Source organism: Chelonia mydas, chromosome 12 (genome assembly GCF_015237465.2).
Source record: "Chelonia mydas isolate rCheMyd1 chromosome 12, rCheMyd1.pri.v2, whole genome shotgun sequence".
NCBI classification, from domain to species: domain Eukaryota; kingdom Metazoa; phylum Chordata; order Testudines; family Cheloniidae; genus Chelonia; species Chelonia mydas.
Genome location: NC_051252.2, coordinates 39,774,128 through 39,792,172, shown reverse-complemented (window position 1 = coordinate 39,792,172; position 18,045 = coordinate 39,774,128). Strand labels below are relative to the sequence as shown.

Sequence of the window (18,045 nt, the reverse complement as noted above, 5' to 3'; positions counted from 1 at the left end):
CTGCTGCTGGGAACACCAAATAACTGGCAAGGAGAGCGGGAAAAGTCCTTGCCCCTGAATAAAAGGGCCATTCCTCAGTCACTGCATTTACATGAATGCCCCCATGGCAATGCCCACGGCTTTCCGAGATGTAGCATTGACATGTTTTACCTGTGACACAGGAAACTGTCCACAGGGCTCCTGTGCCAAGTTCCCCTTTCCTCAGTCTTACTCCTGAGCAGGGGAATTCCACACCCCCTGGCAGGGTAATCCAGCGATCAGCAGGAGAGGCCAAGGAGAGAGAGACAAGGCTGGATGCCTTCCTTGGAGTGAGAGGCTCACAAGCCCATGACCACCTGAAACCTATCAAAACCTCTCCCTCTGGCTGTATTCCTGTAGGTCACCTGCAACTGGCACAGCACTGCCCAGCCTGGGTTCCCCGGCCACATGGGGCCAGGCATGAGGGGAGCAGACTTTCTGCACAGCCAGCTGAGAACGTGCTACCGGAAGGGTTAGTTTTACACACAGCCCAGGGCACTGCCATTTCCAGCACGAATGACATGGGCCTTCCACCAGCGCCACCTCCCCTTGCTGTGGAGAGGGATGGGCAGGCAGGCCTGATACGGAGGCAGAGTCCCTCATGTTCACAAGCTGAGGGAAGAAGGTGTCCCATGGGGAAGGGAAGAAGCAGGCAAGTCCTTGGGTTCTCACCAGAGCCATTGTCATTCATCCAGAGGCTCAAAGGAGCCAGATACTTTGAATGGCCTGGCCTGGCCCTCCCTTCCCCAGTGCCTGGTGTTTCAGCTGTTGGCTCTGAAGATCAGAGGGAGGGTGTGCGTCTTCCGTGCAAAGGGAAACGGGTGCCAACAAAATGTACCAAAAAGGGGAGACTCCAGGTACCTGCAGCTGCTGTCAGCCCTGCCCAGCAGAGGTGCTGCGAAGGAAGTGAGGGGCAGCTGGAAAGGACATGCACAGCCAGAGGGTGGGTTGGGAAAGGGGATTTTACCAGTCAGGCTCACTAGTGTGCAAGTCCTTGGGCCTTCTCCACTTTGCTCTGCATCCAAGCCTTGAGTTCGGTGTTTGTGGTGTTTCTGTGGGACCACAAGGCTGCTAGTCTTCCCAGTGCAACACGGGGAGCCCCGGAGCATGAAGCCCAAGGGGCTGCTGCTATCGCCAGTCCTGAGCAGCAGAGCTCAGAGCCACTCTCATTCCTCCCCAGGAATACGGCTGCCCACGGACAAGCTGCCAGCATGGCACGGCCAGGAACAGCTTTGCTGGACCCAGGCCATTGCTGGCCCTAGCTCTCTCCCCCCATTATGAAGATCCAGTGTGGTGTGAATGGAACACTGGCCCAGTTATCAACAGGTGAGTCCAACCAGGGGTCCCCAGGGCGCCCTGCCGCTGAAGGGGGAGGAAGCTATTGTGTTGACAGGGCTTCTCCGGGATGCGATAGATTGGAACTCAGTTCATGCCTTATCAAACTGACCCACACGTGTGACAGGGCATCTAATCTTCATCCTGAAGATCCCCTCCCCGTCGCACACCTGACCTCTCCCTCGGCCGTGCATGCGGCGGGCACTTCCGCAACTGCACCACTGATCCAAAGGGCAGCTGGCACCACATGCCTGCATGAGCGCCACCTACTGCTCTTTGGGGGGAAGTTCACCTACTGCACTTTTAATGCCAGACTCGCTCCACTCCCCTTCGCAGCAATAACCGCACATCCTGCACCCGCTGAGCACCGAACGCAGGATTTTTTTTGGGGGGGGGGGGGGGGGGCGGGCTTTCTACATGTGTGTGTTTTGGAGGAAAGTGGGAAAGGGGAGGTTCCAGGAAATTTGCCTATATTGGGATTCTTGAAACAGCAGCTAGGCCTCAGCAGAAACCCCTCAAAACCATAACCAATGCAACACCGCACCTAGCATGCACATTGTCAAACCTCCTATCCCTCCCTAGTACATGCCCAAGGCACTAACTCCATTTCACAGATGGGGAAACAGACAGAGGTCCCAAAGCAAGTCAGGGTCACAACAGGGATTAGAACTCAGGAGTTCCTGACTCCCAATCCTGTGCTCAGTCCACTAGGCCACATGCCTCCCTGAATTCAGCAGGCTACCTCAGTAATTTGTACACCAACCACCACCTAAAGTTAGTCATTCAACAGGCATTGCGCTGCACTGGGATGGTAGCAAAACTCTTCCACCTTAACCAGCAGCTTGTTCAGGTACAGCAACTTCACTGGAATCCTCCTCCTGGTAAACTGCCATATAATAAATTTTATATAGCATGTTGCTCACACAGGAATAAAACCTCACAAGCAGCCAAACAACAGGGAAGAAATGAAAGGCTGCAAGACTGACAAGCACTCCCCCACAGAGAAATTGACACATCTGGCTACACTGGGACAGATAACCAGGACTGGACAAATCCACTTTCCCATGGCAAGTGGGAAGCATTCACTGGAATGTGACTGGGCACAGGTAGGGGTGTGTATGTGAAACTTCAATTTCTTTATAAATTAATATTCCATTGCAAAAGTTGCTAACTCTAACCCTTGGGGGGGGGGGGGGGGGGGAGGGAAAAACCTTGGAAATATGAACTGAATGTAAAGCAATGCAGTGTCAACTTCCTGAGACTGCAGACAGCTCCAGTGCCTCTGCTGTAGATCACAGCTTTCCCATACGGTGGCAGAGGAGATTAACTCCACCCTGGTCAGCTTCATGGCTTCTATCCAGAATTCTGTCCCTAGCAGTGCAAATAAGAATGTCAGTTTCACTCTGCTGCGGGAGAAAACTACATATGGGCACAGCAGAGGCAGGTGCTAGTACGATTCACTCTCCCTGAGTGGAGGCTCAGGGAGGGGGAGAGCTATAGAAATCTGTCCCCGCTTGCAGACACTCTTGAGGGGGTGGAGGGACAAAGAGCAGCTCCTTTTCCCTGTAAGCAGCTAGCAAGAGGAGAAATTATCAGACACCTACTAGGTAGAGGTGGATACAGACAAACCTGCAATAGGAACGCAAGTAAGCATCCCAGTCAGCACCCAGCTCTCTAGCTTCCAGGTTCCAGAGAGAAGCATATTAACCACACACAGCCGAAGCACACTGGAAAACTGCCTATGAGTGACAGGAAGTGGTAAAGCAAATGTAGCTGCTGTAATAGAGCTGAGATTGCGATGCTCTCAATCTCTGGTCAATGGTATCAGCCACAGGAAACCTGCCCCAGCTGCTGAGAGCCCCAGGAGAGACGTTTCAGAGTAGCAGCCATGTTAGTCTGTATCCGCAAAAAGAAAAGGAGGACTTGTGGCACCTTAGAGCCTAACAAATTTATTTGAGCATAAGCTTTCATGAGCTACAGCTCACTTCATTGAATGCATCTGATGAAGTGAGCTGTAGCTCACGAAAGCTTATGCTCAAATAAATTTGTTAGGCTCTAAGGTGCCACAAGTCCTCCTTTTCTTTTTCCAGGAGAGGTGGTGTTCCATTCCCAGCAAGAACTGTGACAATACTCAATGCTCTGAGCCTGGAGCAGAGTGAGCGCCAGCCCCAGGAGGGCAGCTTGCTGATGCCACACGCTGTCTGTTGGAGGTGGGGGAAGCAGAAAGGTTAGAGGCAGGCAGTTAGCGGGGGAGGAGCACCAACAGGCAGTGCCCAGGATGGGGGGGCGTGTTCATTTGTTTTCTGCCTATCAAGGACCTTGATGACTGTTTTTGAAAGTTTGCAAAGGAATAAAATTAACCTGGATGTGAGTCATCCTCATATAAATGTTCTTTTCATTTGTGCACTACAGTGAGCCTCTGTCTATATGTGGAGCACTTACTGTGGGAATAGCTCTGCAGAGGAAACAGTCTGGATCAGCCGATAGCCCATTCTGCAGCCAGTGTCAACACACACTCAAAAAGGTGTTAAACAACTTGTGGGTGGGGGAGACATAAGACAACAAAAGGCAGGAAGCTGCAGGGCAGCTCTCAGCCTGTGCAGGGACCACAAGGAGGTGAAGCTAGGACAGTAGCACAGTCTGAACTCAGAAGTCCTGGCTTTAAGTTTTGTGGCCCATCCAGTGAGCACAGCATGTGCGGGGTGTGACAAGGGGCCAGCCCAGCCCCTTGTGGGGGCTGCCCTGCACTTGGTTTGGATTGCTTTCCCCAGGGGTTGGTTCTCCGGGTGTAAGCTACAGTGACCTGCATTGTAAAAAGAATCTGCAGTGAGACAACCAGGCAGGAAGCTGCTGCTTGGAAAGGCAGAGCCCCTCCAAGCCCCAGCAGCAGCAGCCAAGAAGCAGGCTCTGCACCAGGCCTCAGATCCAGTCACCTGTTGCCAGAGTGCTCTTGGCAGCCATGAGCACGCTTCGCTGACACTAAGGAGCCGTCGTGTTTAGACCCACTGCTGGGCTGGACCTTGGCGTAAGAGCTGTTGCCACCATTGCACGTTGTCCAGCGTGCTGGTGTAAGAGAACAACATGCAGCTTCTCAGATGGGATCTGCTCTTTGACACCAAAACATTCAGCTCTGACGTGGGATTTCTAGTGAACTCAAGAAATCCAGAGAGACACTTCCCAGATTTTACATATTACCGCATCAGCATTTACAGGGAAGCCTTTACAGTGACGCGCTGTTCAATACCCACCCACCCACCACAGCGCCCATGTCTGGGGTGCTCCAACTGCCCCACAAAGGGCTGCACTGACAACGTGCCTGGAGTACCAGCACTGCACCCAACTGGCATGCTATCAGGGTGGTATCAGCTGTCACGCTCTTGAATACAGAAGTGCAGCTGGTGGAAACTACAGATCCCCATGTGCCAGAAGCTGGGACTGGACAACGGGGATGGATCGCTCAAAACTGCCGTGTTCTGTAGATTCCCCCTGAAGCCTCAGGCACTAGACAGGATAACGGGCTAGATGGACCGTTGGCCTGCCCCAGTATGGTGGTTCGTATGTTCTTAATACTCTATTTTGCCTTGTGGAGGCCAGAAGGGCCAGCTCTCAGCACAATAAAGGAGCTGCACTGTAAAACTCTTGGCTGTGCATATTGGCCATGCGTCACCTCTGCCCAAGCCAGTTCTGTTGTATAACAAGCCTACTGCCACTCATACGGGGCTAGCTCGTTCAGCAGGACCGAGTCATTTCTGGCAGCACAACTCCCAAAACCCGCTGTATTGCAGTTCGTTAGCAGGTCCCTCTCACACTGACCCCGTGAGCCCTCCCTATAGGGTCCCACATGCAGGAGGTGGCACAGAGCAGCTTGGCACTACCCAGCAGGATTTTATGGCTAGAAATCCACTGTGAGGGAAGAATCCAAGGGGCCTCAGCAGACAGCAAGGAAGGGCAGCGTAGCCTGAAACCGCATGGCTCTCTGCTGCACACTGAAGTGCCCAAGACGATCGTGTATGTTATTACAGGGGATGGAGCTTGGCTCAGACCAGCTCCTGACTTCACAGAAGCACAGTTCAAAGGGGATAAACTAGCTGAAAGTTCAGCAACACCAGTGAAGAACCAATCCTGTTCTGACATCTTTGGCGGAGTGGCTGGGTCATTCCACACACAGGCTTTACAAATGTGTGATAAAGAGCTGGGCTTTCATCCAGGGACAGACCAAAGGAGAGGCAGTCACCACAGTCTCTCCCATGGGTGAGGGCTCACTGGCGCTTTGCAGACTCCCCAGCTGGCTGGGACCTCCCACTGCATGCAGCCTGCTGCAATAGAGATCCCTGGACAGAGCAGCAAGCCTCAGCTCAGGAAGCAGTGGAGGGATCTGGGGAGCTCATGTGGACAGCAAGTGCTGCCCATTCTGTGCAGTGTCTCCCCTTCTCCAGGTGCTGGGCCTGCTCCTGACCCCAGCCGGACGCTGTAGCTTTGGTGGCTTTGCTCTCTCCCACTCTCTGCAAACACATGGAAGATCGGGAAAAGGAACAGAGCAGCCCGGGGCTAGCAGGATGGCCTGGGTGCTCTCGTATGTCAGAACTAGCATGGATTAGACAGTCAGAGATGGGAGTGAAATCTCTGGTCATGGCAGGAAGACAGCCTTTGCTATAGAAATGCAGGGAGGTTGCTGTGGGGAACAGCTGTGCAAGCGAGGAAGCTGGGATCAGTGTTAGTGCAGAACATTAACAGTGGGTGCTAGGAAGTAGAGGAAGTCTGTGGCTTTTAGGGTAATTACGGTTCTCTTCATATTTCACTATTCATGCTCCTGACTCCTGAACAGGTCTGGGCATTAGGAGCCACGAAACCAGGACAGAGGGCTCACGACTTCTAGAACTCCTGGGTGCTGCAGAGGGGGCACTCCCTGCTGGGGACTGGCACATGCAGACAATAAGAGGAGACACCGTTGTGCACTAATCTTAGAGCTCGGCCCAGGAGCTAGGCAGGAAACCCTGCAGGGGGAATGAATTCCTACTCACCGTTACACTTTCATTAGCTGTTGCCTAGACATGGAAATTTACCTTGTGAGTTATTAGGCTCCCAAGAGCCACACCTTAGGTTTTACTGCCCACAAAGTCTAGAGGAAATGTTTCTCGTAACCCTTCCCAGTGACTCAACTCGCACAATCAGAGCCTGAACGGCTGCTATCTAGAGATTGCTTCAGAGATACCCAGAGAGTTCAGTAAGTTGCTGTATGAGAGCACATTATGCTCACCAGGCTTGGGATGGGTGCAGCGGGCAGGACCCTTGGGTCTGGAGACACTTGGGAGTTTCCTTGCTATGTGGCAGGAACCAGGTGCGTTGACCGTAGGCTCCAGGGAGAATGCGTGAGCAGCATGGTGCCAGGAGTGAGGGTCAGTCTGCCAAGAGGCTGCTCTGGGAGCAGGGATGGAGGCTTACCTCAGTCACTTCCTCACCGAGCCCACGGAGCAGCATCACCACCACATGGACCGCAGCTCTTCGGACTTCAGCCTCGCCATCTGACTTAACTACGGCTGTCAAACAGGAGGTCACCTGGCAGGGCAAACCGGGGTGAGAACTCTGTTAGTGTATGCAGTGCCTTTGCCACGTTCCGTCGTCCCCACCGCAGTGTCTCTGGGCGGGGCGGGGCGGGGGTGCAGTCAGGAACCCGTCAGCACACCCACACATGATGTGGAAAACATATCAGTGACTGTAACATGCAGATCCACAAAGGCATGGCATACACACAGCAGGGAAAACGCCGCAGCAACAGCCCCCAGGGCCTGCCCACCTGCAGCTCCAGAGCGGGCAGGAGAACTCGGCGCAGAAACAAGCCCATGGAAACCAAGGCAGACCTGGCCCAGCAGGCTAGAGAGCACCCCATGACATGGGTCTTTACAGAAGCTGCAGGCAACGGGGGCTGTGTCAGGAGTGGGAAGACTCCTGACACAGACGTTATGCTGCTCTCCTGCCTTTTCTGCCAGCCGAGCTAGGGGGCTGCTCATTCAGCATTCCCTGCTGGTGCGGGGGATGACATCCCACTCCCTGTGATTTCAGGGGATGGGACGGGGGAAATCCTCTTGACAATTTCAGAAGACCTCTGGCCTCTCAAGCTGGCTCCCTACATTTTCAAACCCAGGTGCCTAAAGTTAGAATCCTAAATAAAATGACCGAATTCTCAAAGGTGCTGAGCTCCTGAGACTGCCACTGACTTCAGTGAGAGCTGGGTCATTTAGTACCTTTACACAGATCAATTTAGTGGCCTAAATGTGGATTTGGGCACCTAACTTTAGGCTTCCAGATTTGATTAATTGCGCAGACGCCACTAGGCTCCCCGCAGATTGGGAGAGGCTTTGCTCTGTGTGTTGTCAGGGCAACGGGGGCTGCAAAGCTGAGCTGGGACCCAGGAAAGCAGCGGAGACTGTGCGACGAGAAAGCTATTGTATAACAAAGGATTCTAAGCGTGGCCAGGTCACGTACTCCCACTCCTTAGAAGGTCTGAGAAGGAATGCTACTTGCCTAGGTGTTTATAAGGTACCTCATGGCCTCTGAATTGCTCAGTGGCACAAGACTGGTTTTGGTTCATATATTCCCTTGTTTGGGCATTGGCATCCATGATGTCTGCATTTCTCGGGGCCACTGGATGGTGCTGCGATTCTCTCCCCCAGGAGGCGGGCACTCTCTCAGCAGTGCCAAATGTTGTGGGTCGTAGGGAGACACTGGGTATTTTATTATTTAAAATCCCCTTTCGGATACTGCAGGTGATTTTTATGACCCAGAACAGGTACTGAAGAGTCTGTCATACAGACTGACCAATCCAAAGTGTGTCTCACTGTTATAAAGTAGGTGAAATGGGGGCACAAATTGCTTGAGTGAGACTTCCTGGAACAGCTACATCTAAAAACCTGTGAGGAAAACCTTTTGCCCAAAAGGAAAGTGTCTCATGCAGAGAACATGGGCAGCCCTGGATCACTCCTTTAGTGAGCAAGCGAATCTCCACCTTGAGGAGAGAGACTTCACTTGCACAGGGATTCAGCTATGCAGACTGCGTGTTTCTCTGCTGTTCAGCAGGCAGGCAGAGTTTAAAGAGTCTAATTAGATAATCAGCAACAGCAGGGAGAGTTTGCAGAGCTAGCATGTTCCTGAAATAGCTGACATGCGGTGCATTGGCATCTTGTCAAACGCTATCACTACCAGATTGATGCGTGAGCAGAGGCAGGAGGGAAATATTCATTACATCCTTCTGTCTTGCGGAAAGGCGTGCTCTGCCAGCTGCTTGCGGACACTCTGCTTTGGCATTGCTGCAGACCACACAGCTTCTGACCACACCAGTGCGTCGGCTTGCCTCTGATGCTAGCCGATCCCCCAGAAACGTACGGGCTAAGAAGGGTTTCCCAGAGCAGCCTCTGAACAAGTGGTGGGGAACCAGTCTCAGCAGTTCACGGGCACAGGTAGACCAGCAGAGAGCTGAACAGCAAAGTCCTACAAGTCACATCCCAGCCTGTGACCCGGAGTGTCTCCATGGCCCTGCCTAGATGGGCTCTTTTCTTGAGTCGTGCCTGGGAGCATGACCTGCCTTCCTCCTCACATGTGCTGCCATAGTTCCTGGGAGATTCTAAGCCACCTGTCTCCAGCTTTGGGGCCGAGACAGACCCAAATTCCCAACATCCAGCGCACACTGCACTTGTGCCTAAAGCTGTTCTCTTCCAGTAGATCCCAGCTTTGCAAAGCACTACCTGACATTAACAGACATGCTCCACTTTCTGTGACTGGTTGGTGCATTTCCAGACAGAATGGAAAAAGCATGAGAGTATCAGCAATTTGTTCAAGGACAGTGCATCTCACAGAGGAGCTGGCTGCTGCAATGCCTGCTCAACTCGGCTGGACTCCCGCCTTCCGCAGAGCCAGAAGGGGTTTACACGGCAGCCACAGAGGGGCTGCACCAGATCTGTCCACATACTTATTCATGCCAGAGATTAAGGGCTCAGGGAAGAATGGAGCTGGAGCCAGGGCTTAAAGTGATCTGGAAGCACCCACAACAGACCTGCACTAGTTTCACACAATTGTAGGGATCCGACAGCTTGTTTCAGGCACATTCATAGTGCCCACTCACTCATCAGTGAGTGGGTCACCTTCGGGGGGCGGGGTGGGGGGCTGCGACCCTGCAGGACTCAGCCCTAGGGCAATCTCCGGATGGAGCTCCTCAGTCTTCTCTTTCTGCCAACACACAAGCCCTTCAATCCTTGGACCAGCTTAAACACAAAACTACTGGAGATCTACCTGAACAGTAACAAGATCCCTCCTAGCTTTCCAGCCCAGTGACTATCTGCCCCAGTGATTCTTCTGAGGTTGGCAGGGAGATGGGAGCCCGCTGCCTAGCACTGTGTGGGAAGGCACAGCCCAGGCTTAAGCCAACACAACGTTCATATGGGACCACACAGCTCACAGGATGTATTACTACAGAAACACTGGAAAAGCAGCTTCTTCGGGCACTGTGGGAATGCCCCGGCCCGCAGGCTAAACTTGGCATCTCCACACTGCTGCCAGCCCTTACGCTTACATCCAGAATTCAAGCAGGCTGGGACTAACCCAGCCAATCCCCAGGAAGAGCCCGTGCTGGGAGGCAACTCACAAGCAGAGGGGATTGCAGAGAGCCTCCCATTGCTGCTGCAGCAGTTCTCTCTTCCCTGAAGCACTTCCACCTGCCACAGGGTCTGAAAAGGGATCAGACCAACTGGGCACAGAACAGAGGTGACCTGTTTGTCCTCTGGCATGTGCTCACACTTCTGCCTGCCTCCCAGTGAGCACCTGCCTCAGCCCTATCCTTCTGCTCACTCAGCGGGGATGGCGCTGATCTCAGCATGCCTAATATGTAGATAGCTTTTAAACTCATTAATAGTCTGCTCATTCAAAGGAGCATTACCACAGGCCCCATCTCTGCTCTGTAAACCCGGCGCTGCACTGACACGTCTCTGCGGAAACCCACAGCAGCACGCCACTGACCCGTGTGCGGCTGACGGGCCCTGATAGGTGGGCTCTCTTTTATCAGCATTTCCATAGCACTTGTTGCCATAGTACCGGAGCTCACAAGCGACAATGATACGGCCTCTCCCTGCTCCTGGGGGGGTGCTTATAAATCACATTCATTTCTGTCAGCCCAACACAATGCCTTAGGAGAAGAGGCCCTGAAGACTGCAGTGCACTATTCCAGGCACCTCAGCTTCCGATTAGGAAGCACAGATAAAGTTGTATCAGCACCTGGCACAGGCCATGAGGAGGAGAGATTCCTAGTTCTCAGCACCCTGGGGAGACTAGAGCTCAGTATCATCCCAGACACAGGCCACCAGACTAGGAGTGTCCCTACTTTGCACTGGATGGCGCAGACGCAGGCACCCTGGCCTTTAATATGGAGATGCTGGATGCAAAGAATGTGTGTGAAGAGGAGGAGAGGCTGGAGCATGGCATGGTCTTGATGGGCAACACTTCCATTTCAGCAAAGGCACCAGGGAGCTTCGCTTTTATGCAAATGAGGTTGATCCCTGGGATCCTGGCAGGTTGCCAGGCCCACCCTCACTATCTACTGATGGGCCACACCTCTCTGTGCAGGGCATGGCGTCACTGGGCCGCAAACACACCTGGGCCCTGTGGTCAGAGAGGGCACCGCACAGACACCGCTGAGCAGGCAACAGAACTGCTACAAGCTGCACTCAATGTCGTCATCTATTGTCCACGGCGCTAGTTACGGGGCTCTAAGCTGCGGGAACATTGCTCTGTTATTTATATCCCCACAGTACCTAGGGGCCCAGTCATGGAGAAAGAACCCCTGGTGCTAGGCCCTGTACAAACACACAGTCCCTGCCCCAAAGAGCTTACAGTCTCTAGTGTAGCAGTTCCCAACCTGGGGCAGGGGAAAGGAGTATACAGCTGTCTGGTCACATGGTGCTGGCTCTTCTCCTCCAGCATAATAACGACTAGCAGCTGGATATAGCGAGAAACACACTAGGAAAATATTTAATGTTATTTTCATAACATTACGTTATTAATCTACTAAATTAAACAGTACGTGATTAATCCAGTTGCCACCGAGGTGTGAGAGCACACCTGGAAGGGAGGTGAGGGCTGGTGACTGCAAATGGGAAGGGAAGGGAAGAGGCAGCTTCCCGGATCCTCGTGTGCAAAGAGTGCGAACGTGGAATGACATTTGCCAGTTCACTACTTGATCTACGTGTGAAAGTGCTCTTCACACATGCCTACTGAGAGGCCATTTTTGGTTGGTTTGCTCCTAAACAATTAAAGCCCTGGGCCATGCACACACCTGGGCTGCACATGTCCTCCACAAAAAGGAGTGACGTGTGGGAAGGGAACAACTCTGGGAATGGCCTGTTTGCAGACACACTGGCTGTGCAAGCTCAGAGTCTTCTGGGCCTCAGCAGTGTTCAGGGCTGAGTGAGTGACACGGTGTTCCTGGGGTTAGTGCCAGAGTAGCAGGTTCACTGCCTCCAACGCACCAAACAGTTACAATCAGCCAGGGAAAAACGAGAAACTCACCTCTGGCCCTGAAAAAAATTCAAGGGAGAACAGCAGCTGGGGGAACTCCACCTTTGTTGTGCCTCTGATATAAACGCACCTTGCCTAAAGCCTTTCCTCAAAGTGCTCAGACTGCAGCACCCCAGCCACTAGGATAAAACTGGCACAGAACTCTCCTCTTTTGCAGCAATGAAAAGCATAATGAGATGCTATTAACTGGGACGAGGTGCCTGTAGCAGGTACAAAATATGCTTTAAGATCTTGTACCACAGTGAAATTATTATAGGCAGGGCTGGTAGCCTGACGCTTCCCATTATAAGACCCTGTTTTCCGTTGCCAAACTTTAACTATTTGGGCTGAAATTTTCCGTGCCAAGGGTCTGCCTCAGACTAATTAAAGTACCAACAAAAATTGTTCAACTGATTCAGAGAACAAGAAGAGGGAAAAATACATTGTTCTGCCCATGTTTAAAATATTCTTTCCGTTGTTTAACTGAGAAGCTATAGTGCCTCCACGTCTGACAGCAAGGGCTTGAAATGTGGCACGGATGGTGGCTTCCCCCAGTGTCAGAGCTGTGCATGTTACTGCTCCTGTGAAAACTGCCCAGATTTGGTAAAGTGATAGGCCACTGGAAATGCTCAGTTTGCACATGCTCTGAAGGGACCAACAGGTAAATTCTCTGAAGATTCTGTCTGCACAGAGCATGCTCCAGGCCAGGGCCACAGAGGCTGAACGGGACTTTCCCTGTTCTTGTTCCCAGCTGGCCGGGAGCACTGTGGTGCTGGGTACCGGAACTGACAGGGAGACTCTCTCCTGTGATCCACCTGCCAGCACCCCAGCAGGCTGGAGGAGGAAGCTGCCTGACTTGAATGCAAAGGGGACAAGAGCTGAACATGTGAAAGGGGCAGCAGAGGGGGCAAAGTGCTGGGGACAAGACTGGGAACTGGGGAGTGGGAAAACAGGTGAGCAGAAGACAGATTAGACAAGGAATCTAGGGGCAGGGATGACTAGGACTAGCTAGGTATGGAGTTGTGGGGGGATGGGGGACTGAGGTGAAGAGTCAAGGAAGAGTGACTGGGAGCTGTGGGGGAGACACTGGGAACCAGGAGAGGGGGGAAAGGGGTAGCGAGGAGACTGAAATTAGACAAGACGTCAGGGGTAGGAGACTGGGATGAGGAGCCAAGGGAGGGAGACTGGGAGCTGGGACTCAGATGGTGAGCTGTATTCTGTATCAGAACAGGACTTGACTAGCATGCAGTAAATAAGACCTGGAGTCACACACCAAACAATGAGGATAAAACAAAATATCGAATAGCTGCTCATTCAGCAGGCACCGTCCATCCTGTGCACTGAATGAGGGAGGGGTCCTGAGGGAGGGGGAGCTCAGTGATTTGAGCACTGGCCTGCTAAGCCCAGGGTTGTGAGTTCAATCCTTGAGGGGGCCACTTAGGGATCTGGGGCAAAAATTGGGGATTGGTCCTGCTTCGAGCAGGGGGTTGGACTAGATGACCTCCTGAGGTCCCTTCCAACCCTGATATTCTATGAAACAACAGCATGGGAGCACTTAATTAAAGACTATGTTATAATGCACACACACAAGGGTGCCAAATCAAGGTTACAGGCAACCTTAATTCTGGCATTTCTTAACCAGAGTGCTTGACTCTGCAACCTTTACATTCTTTTGCGTGTTGTGACAGATCCAGACCAGTGGGGTACAGGAGTCTGGTAGAATGCAAATATACTGGCCACTGGATGAATAGTTTTCTGTTCCTTGAGTGACCAGAGCAGGGGCTGTGCTAGAGCAATCAGGAACCTGCTAGAACCAATTAAGACAGACAAGCTAACTAAGACACCTGGAGCCAATTAAGAACATACTAGAATCAATTATGGCAGGCAGGCTAATCAGGACACCTGGTTTAAAAAGGACCTCCCATCAGTTAGTGGAGGGCATGCAAGGAGCAGGGAGCGAGAAGCCATGCTGCTGGAGGGCTGAGGAGTACAAGCGTGATCAGGAGGAAGATCCTGCGGTAAGGATAAAGAAGGTGCTGGGGGGAGGCCATGGGGAAGTAGCCCAGCGAGTTGTAGCTGTAGCTATCACGCAGCTGATACAGGAGACATTGTAGACAGCTGCTATCCACAGGGCCCTGGGCTGGAACCTGGTGTAGAGGGCAGGCCCGGGTTCCCCCCATCCCCTCAACTCCTGATCGGACACAGGAGGAGCTGACCTGGTTTGTGAGCAACACCAGAAGGGAAGGTCTAATCTGGAAAGGGATCTGGCCTGTCCCCGACCCACTAGGTGAGACAACAGAGACTGCGGAGATTGTTCTCCATTTCCCACATGCTGGCCAGTGATGAGGTTAGCTGAGTGAACGGAAGGTTTGAGCCTCTAGCAGAAGCGGCCAAACTGAAGGCTGCCGTGAATCTCTGAGGTGAGCAAATCCGTCAAAAAGTGCAGGACCCACCAAGACAGAGGAGGAACTTTGTCACAGTGTATAATATATAAACAGACAGAAATGGGAGATCCCGAAGACCTGCATTCAAAGGACATACTGCTCTGAGTATAAACAGGCCTCCTCATTCCCATCTCAGCCAGCACGAATGGTTTCTAAGATTAGGAAATTAAAAACGCACCTGCAAGATATGCAGCAGCCCTAGGAATGCTCCTCCTCCACCAATCCCATGCCTCCACTCTGTAGGAGAGGGGTCGGCAGGAAGACACCTGTAACCATGTCATTAAGGCCGCTCTCCAGTGGCAACAGATACAACTAAAGTGCTATTATATAGGGGAGATGTACAGTGTTGATACCTCTTGAATCACGGAGCCCAGCTGGAAGTGAAGTCTCTGGCACAGCTCTCCCAAGTTGGACAGACTGCTAGCCCTCAGGGTGCTATCCGGGTCTCTTGCTCCTCTCAGGAAGGCATGAATCAGAGGAGCTCTGTACTGGCAGCTCATGTCCCCTGCAGGAGAGAGAAGAAGAAAGCACAGGTTTAAAGAGATTTGACAGTCTTCAAAAGCAAATAGTTTAAAGGCCAGGAGATGCTTCCACTAGTGGGAAGGACTTTTCAGAACTCCTTTCCCGCTATGTTGAGCCCATTCCTGGTGCAGTATTGAAAAGCCCTTGCTTCAATTCAGTCGTTTTAGTTGCCAGCATTAGAAATTAGTGGGTCTAGTAGTTTTAACCCCTTCATGACTGTTGGAGCATGGCTGTGTTCCTGTACCATGCTTTCCTGTAGAGTTCCCGGATGTAGCTCTGAAGCAGCTTCTCTCCTAGATAATGCAGGTGAGCCAGTGATCAGCTCTTATTAAATGACTCGTGTTCTCACTAGCAACGCACCACGGTGCGGTCTCTGAGACAGGGACTCCGCAGACCTAGTCTCTAGCAGCAATCCCAGAGGCACACAAGAAAAACAGCCCAAGAGTGGATCATCAGCCTTCTGTGGAATCTGAAACAGAGACCAGTGTCTGGGGCTTTCACTCTGCTGCGCATGTTCTCGCCATTGTCTGTAATTTCTGTCAGCCTTTACAAATTCAACACTTACAACAACAAAACAATTTCAAAATCAGAATGAAGTGCTAAAGGCTAGAGTTTCAGAAAATTCAAAGGTGCACATAATCTATATCTAATTAGCATGTGCCAGTACTGTGGATGTGCAAACTGGGTAACTGTGCACACAAATGTGTCTAATTAGCTACCTGCATGCACAATTATCCAATTTATAGGCATTAGGACATGCATCCTGTGTGACTAAACCGAAAATCAAGCCAAAAGCATTGCGAAAATGGCAGGTGCATTGCCATGCATTCTATTTTCTGAAAATACAGATCCAAACTGTTACACACTACAACTAAAATTAATTTGGGGCACTATTAAAATATAGGTGCAGAGACAACAATGCAGAATACAAACACAGAACAATTACAGACCAACAGGGACAAAAAAAAAAGTGTGATTCCATGAGTACCTGAAGACATTTTTCTCTCTGGCCCACAGGTGGCAAATGAGAGTTGTTCTGGCCTTCAGGTATTTATTACAGTGCGTCTTGTGATGCCAGCTACTAGGAATCCACAGATATTACCGATACAGAGGGACACACACACACATCGGAGCAGAACTGAGGTCCAAGACCTGGGTGAGAGTTTCTCAACCAAATACACTGGCAAAACCACTTGTTAATGGAAGTTCCACACTGTGGTAGGCTAACAAGCTCTCTACACAGGCAGCTACTGCACCGTGGAGTGGGGGAAATTAACACTTTTAGATGGCCAGTGACTTCAAGTGCCTCTCTCGGGGCTTCCTGCCACAGCCCTCCTAGTATCTGCTCCCCGAAAAACTCTAATCTTGGCACCAAAGCCATGAGACCACTGAAGCGAGAGCATGCACTTAATGGGAAGAAGAGAATTCAGCAATATATTTCAATGGAGATGAAGCAACTGTGACATTGTATCAGCACAGGAAAGGGTGAGCCAGTAAAGTGGATGCTTCACTGATTGTTGACACCAGAATCCCTAAAGATGGCATTGAGCAGGGATCATCTCTGAGCAGGCCAAGAGAATCCTTCCATTGCAGCTGGGGAGCAGCTCTCTGTCTTTGATATTTCCTGGGCACCCACTAAATATCAGAGCATCCCTGTGGTGAGCCCTCACTTTGGAGTCACAGATTTTAAAAAGAGAGGTTGGATCTTGATCTTTTCATCTGACCTCCTGCCTTACCTCAGAGCACAGAGGCTGGTGTGACGGCTCTCATCTTGCCTCATTAGGCAGAGAGCTCAGACTCCATGCTCCCAAGGGGCGTTTGCTCACTTCCGGTAGTTTTTCAGGCCCCAGTGATACCGGCTGCACATCCGAGACTATGGGTGTGGGAACACCAGACAGAGCCAACCTGGTCAGGGGCTGTGCCCTTGGACATCAGAGCCATCAGAAAAGGGCAAGCGCTTTCGAGAGAAGAGCGTCGCTCTCACCTGGATCTGAACAAGATGCTAGCACGCTGCCGTGTGCTGCTCTAGGCCTAGCTGATTCTCAGAGCCAGGCAGCCCCTAAACATGCCGCTCTGCTGCTGACCTACTACACGGCCAGATAGCGGAGATGCCTCTCACATGCACTTCTGCTTGATGAGAAGAGGGCATTACTGCACGCACATGCATTTCAATTCAACTACTAAAGCATCACCCAGGGCTTATGGGACAAAGAGGCAGAGTTGCAGTCCTGCTTGTCCTAAACCAGGCCCAGGAGACAGTCCAGAGAGGCACAGGAAGGGATCAAGGGACAGAGAAAGGTAGGGATGCAATTTTGCATAACTGATGAAAATGTGCTAATGAGACGTACAACCCTCTTGTCCAGACACAGAACGTTCAGCGAGTTGTATTAGGGTGGGAGACAGAGTGCTCGAATGGCAGGGGTGTCAGCCCAGCCCAAAGCAGATATACCCCAGTCTCTGTGCAGACAAAGCGGATTCTTTAAGGAGACAAGGCACCCAGGCCACGGGTGTCTCACGTGGGATGCACCCTGCTGGAATCCGCTCATGGCTTCTTGATGGGGGAAACAACCCGTCTGCCGCCGCCTTCTTCTTATGCGACACTAGGGACTGTGAGCGGTGCTGCTTGCTAGCACTGGCTTTATGAGCCAGGGAGTGGTGCAGATGCTCCTTGGAGGAGACCCTTCTCGGTGCCGGGGCATCCCGCACCGAGGCTGCTGGTGCAGCTTCCGGTACTGGCTGAGGGCCGACTCCATCAGGAAGAGCTTCAAACAATAGTCCTGCTCCCTCTTAGTCCTGGGTCTAAAGCTCCTGCAAACGGAGCACTTGTCTGTCTGACCTTCTCCCAGACACTTAAGACAAGCAGCGTCGCCTCTGGGCGTAGGTTTCGTACACCTCTCGCATGACTTAAACCCCTGTGACAGTGGCATGCCCCGGTATCTGGGGAAAACTGGGGGGGACCCCCCCCGAAGTAAGCGTAGCTAACTATGAAATTACAAACTACTGTAACTATCACTCTATGAAACTATTTACAACTAAGAAAAGGGGTAGGTAGGCACTTGTGAATGCAAGAGACTGAGCTGTTCCCACGACTGTCACAGGCTGTAAGAAGGAACTGAGCAGGCGGCAGGGACCGATATACAATGCCATGAAGACGCCACTCCAGGGGACTCCACAGCTGGGTACCACT

General features: G+C 51.9%; 1 protein-coding gene across 6 annotated transcripts in view; it reads right to left on the bottom strand.

The window, feature by feature from the left end:
* The window catches only part of TANGO6 (transport and golgi organization 6 homolog), an 86,250-nt gene that overhangs the window by 3,050 nt on the left and 65,155 nt on the right, over positions 1-18,045 (bottom strand). For 5 of the 6 annotated variants that reach the window (XM_043525949.1, XM_043525950.1, XM_037877785.2 and 2 more), the window contains 2 exons: positions 14,690-14,841; positions 6,796-6,909 (listed from right to left, as the gene is read on the bottom strand). In XM_043525949.1, coding sequence (XP_043381884.1) covers positions 6,796-6,909; positions 14,690-14,841 — 266 coding nt within the window. Of the gene's footprint in view, positions 1-6,795; positions 6,910-14,689; positions 14,842-18,045 lie in introns of those variants that run through there. The other variant, XM_043525951.1, reaches the window with a different exon arrangement.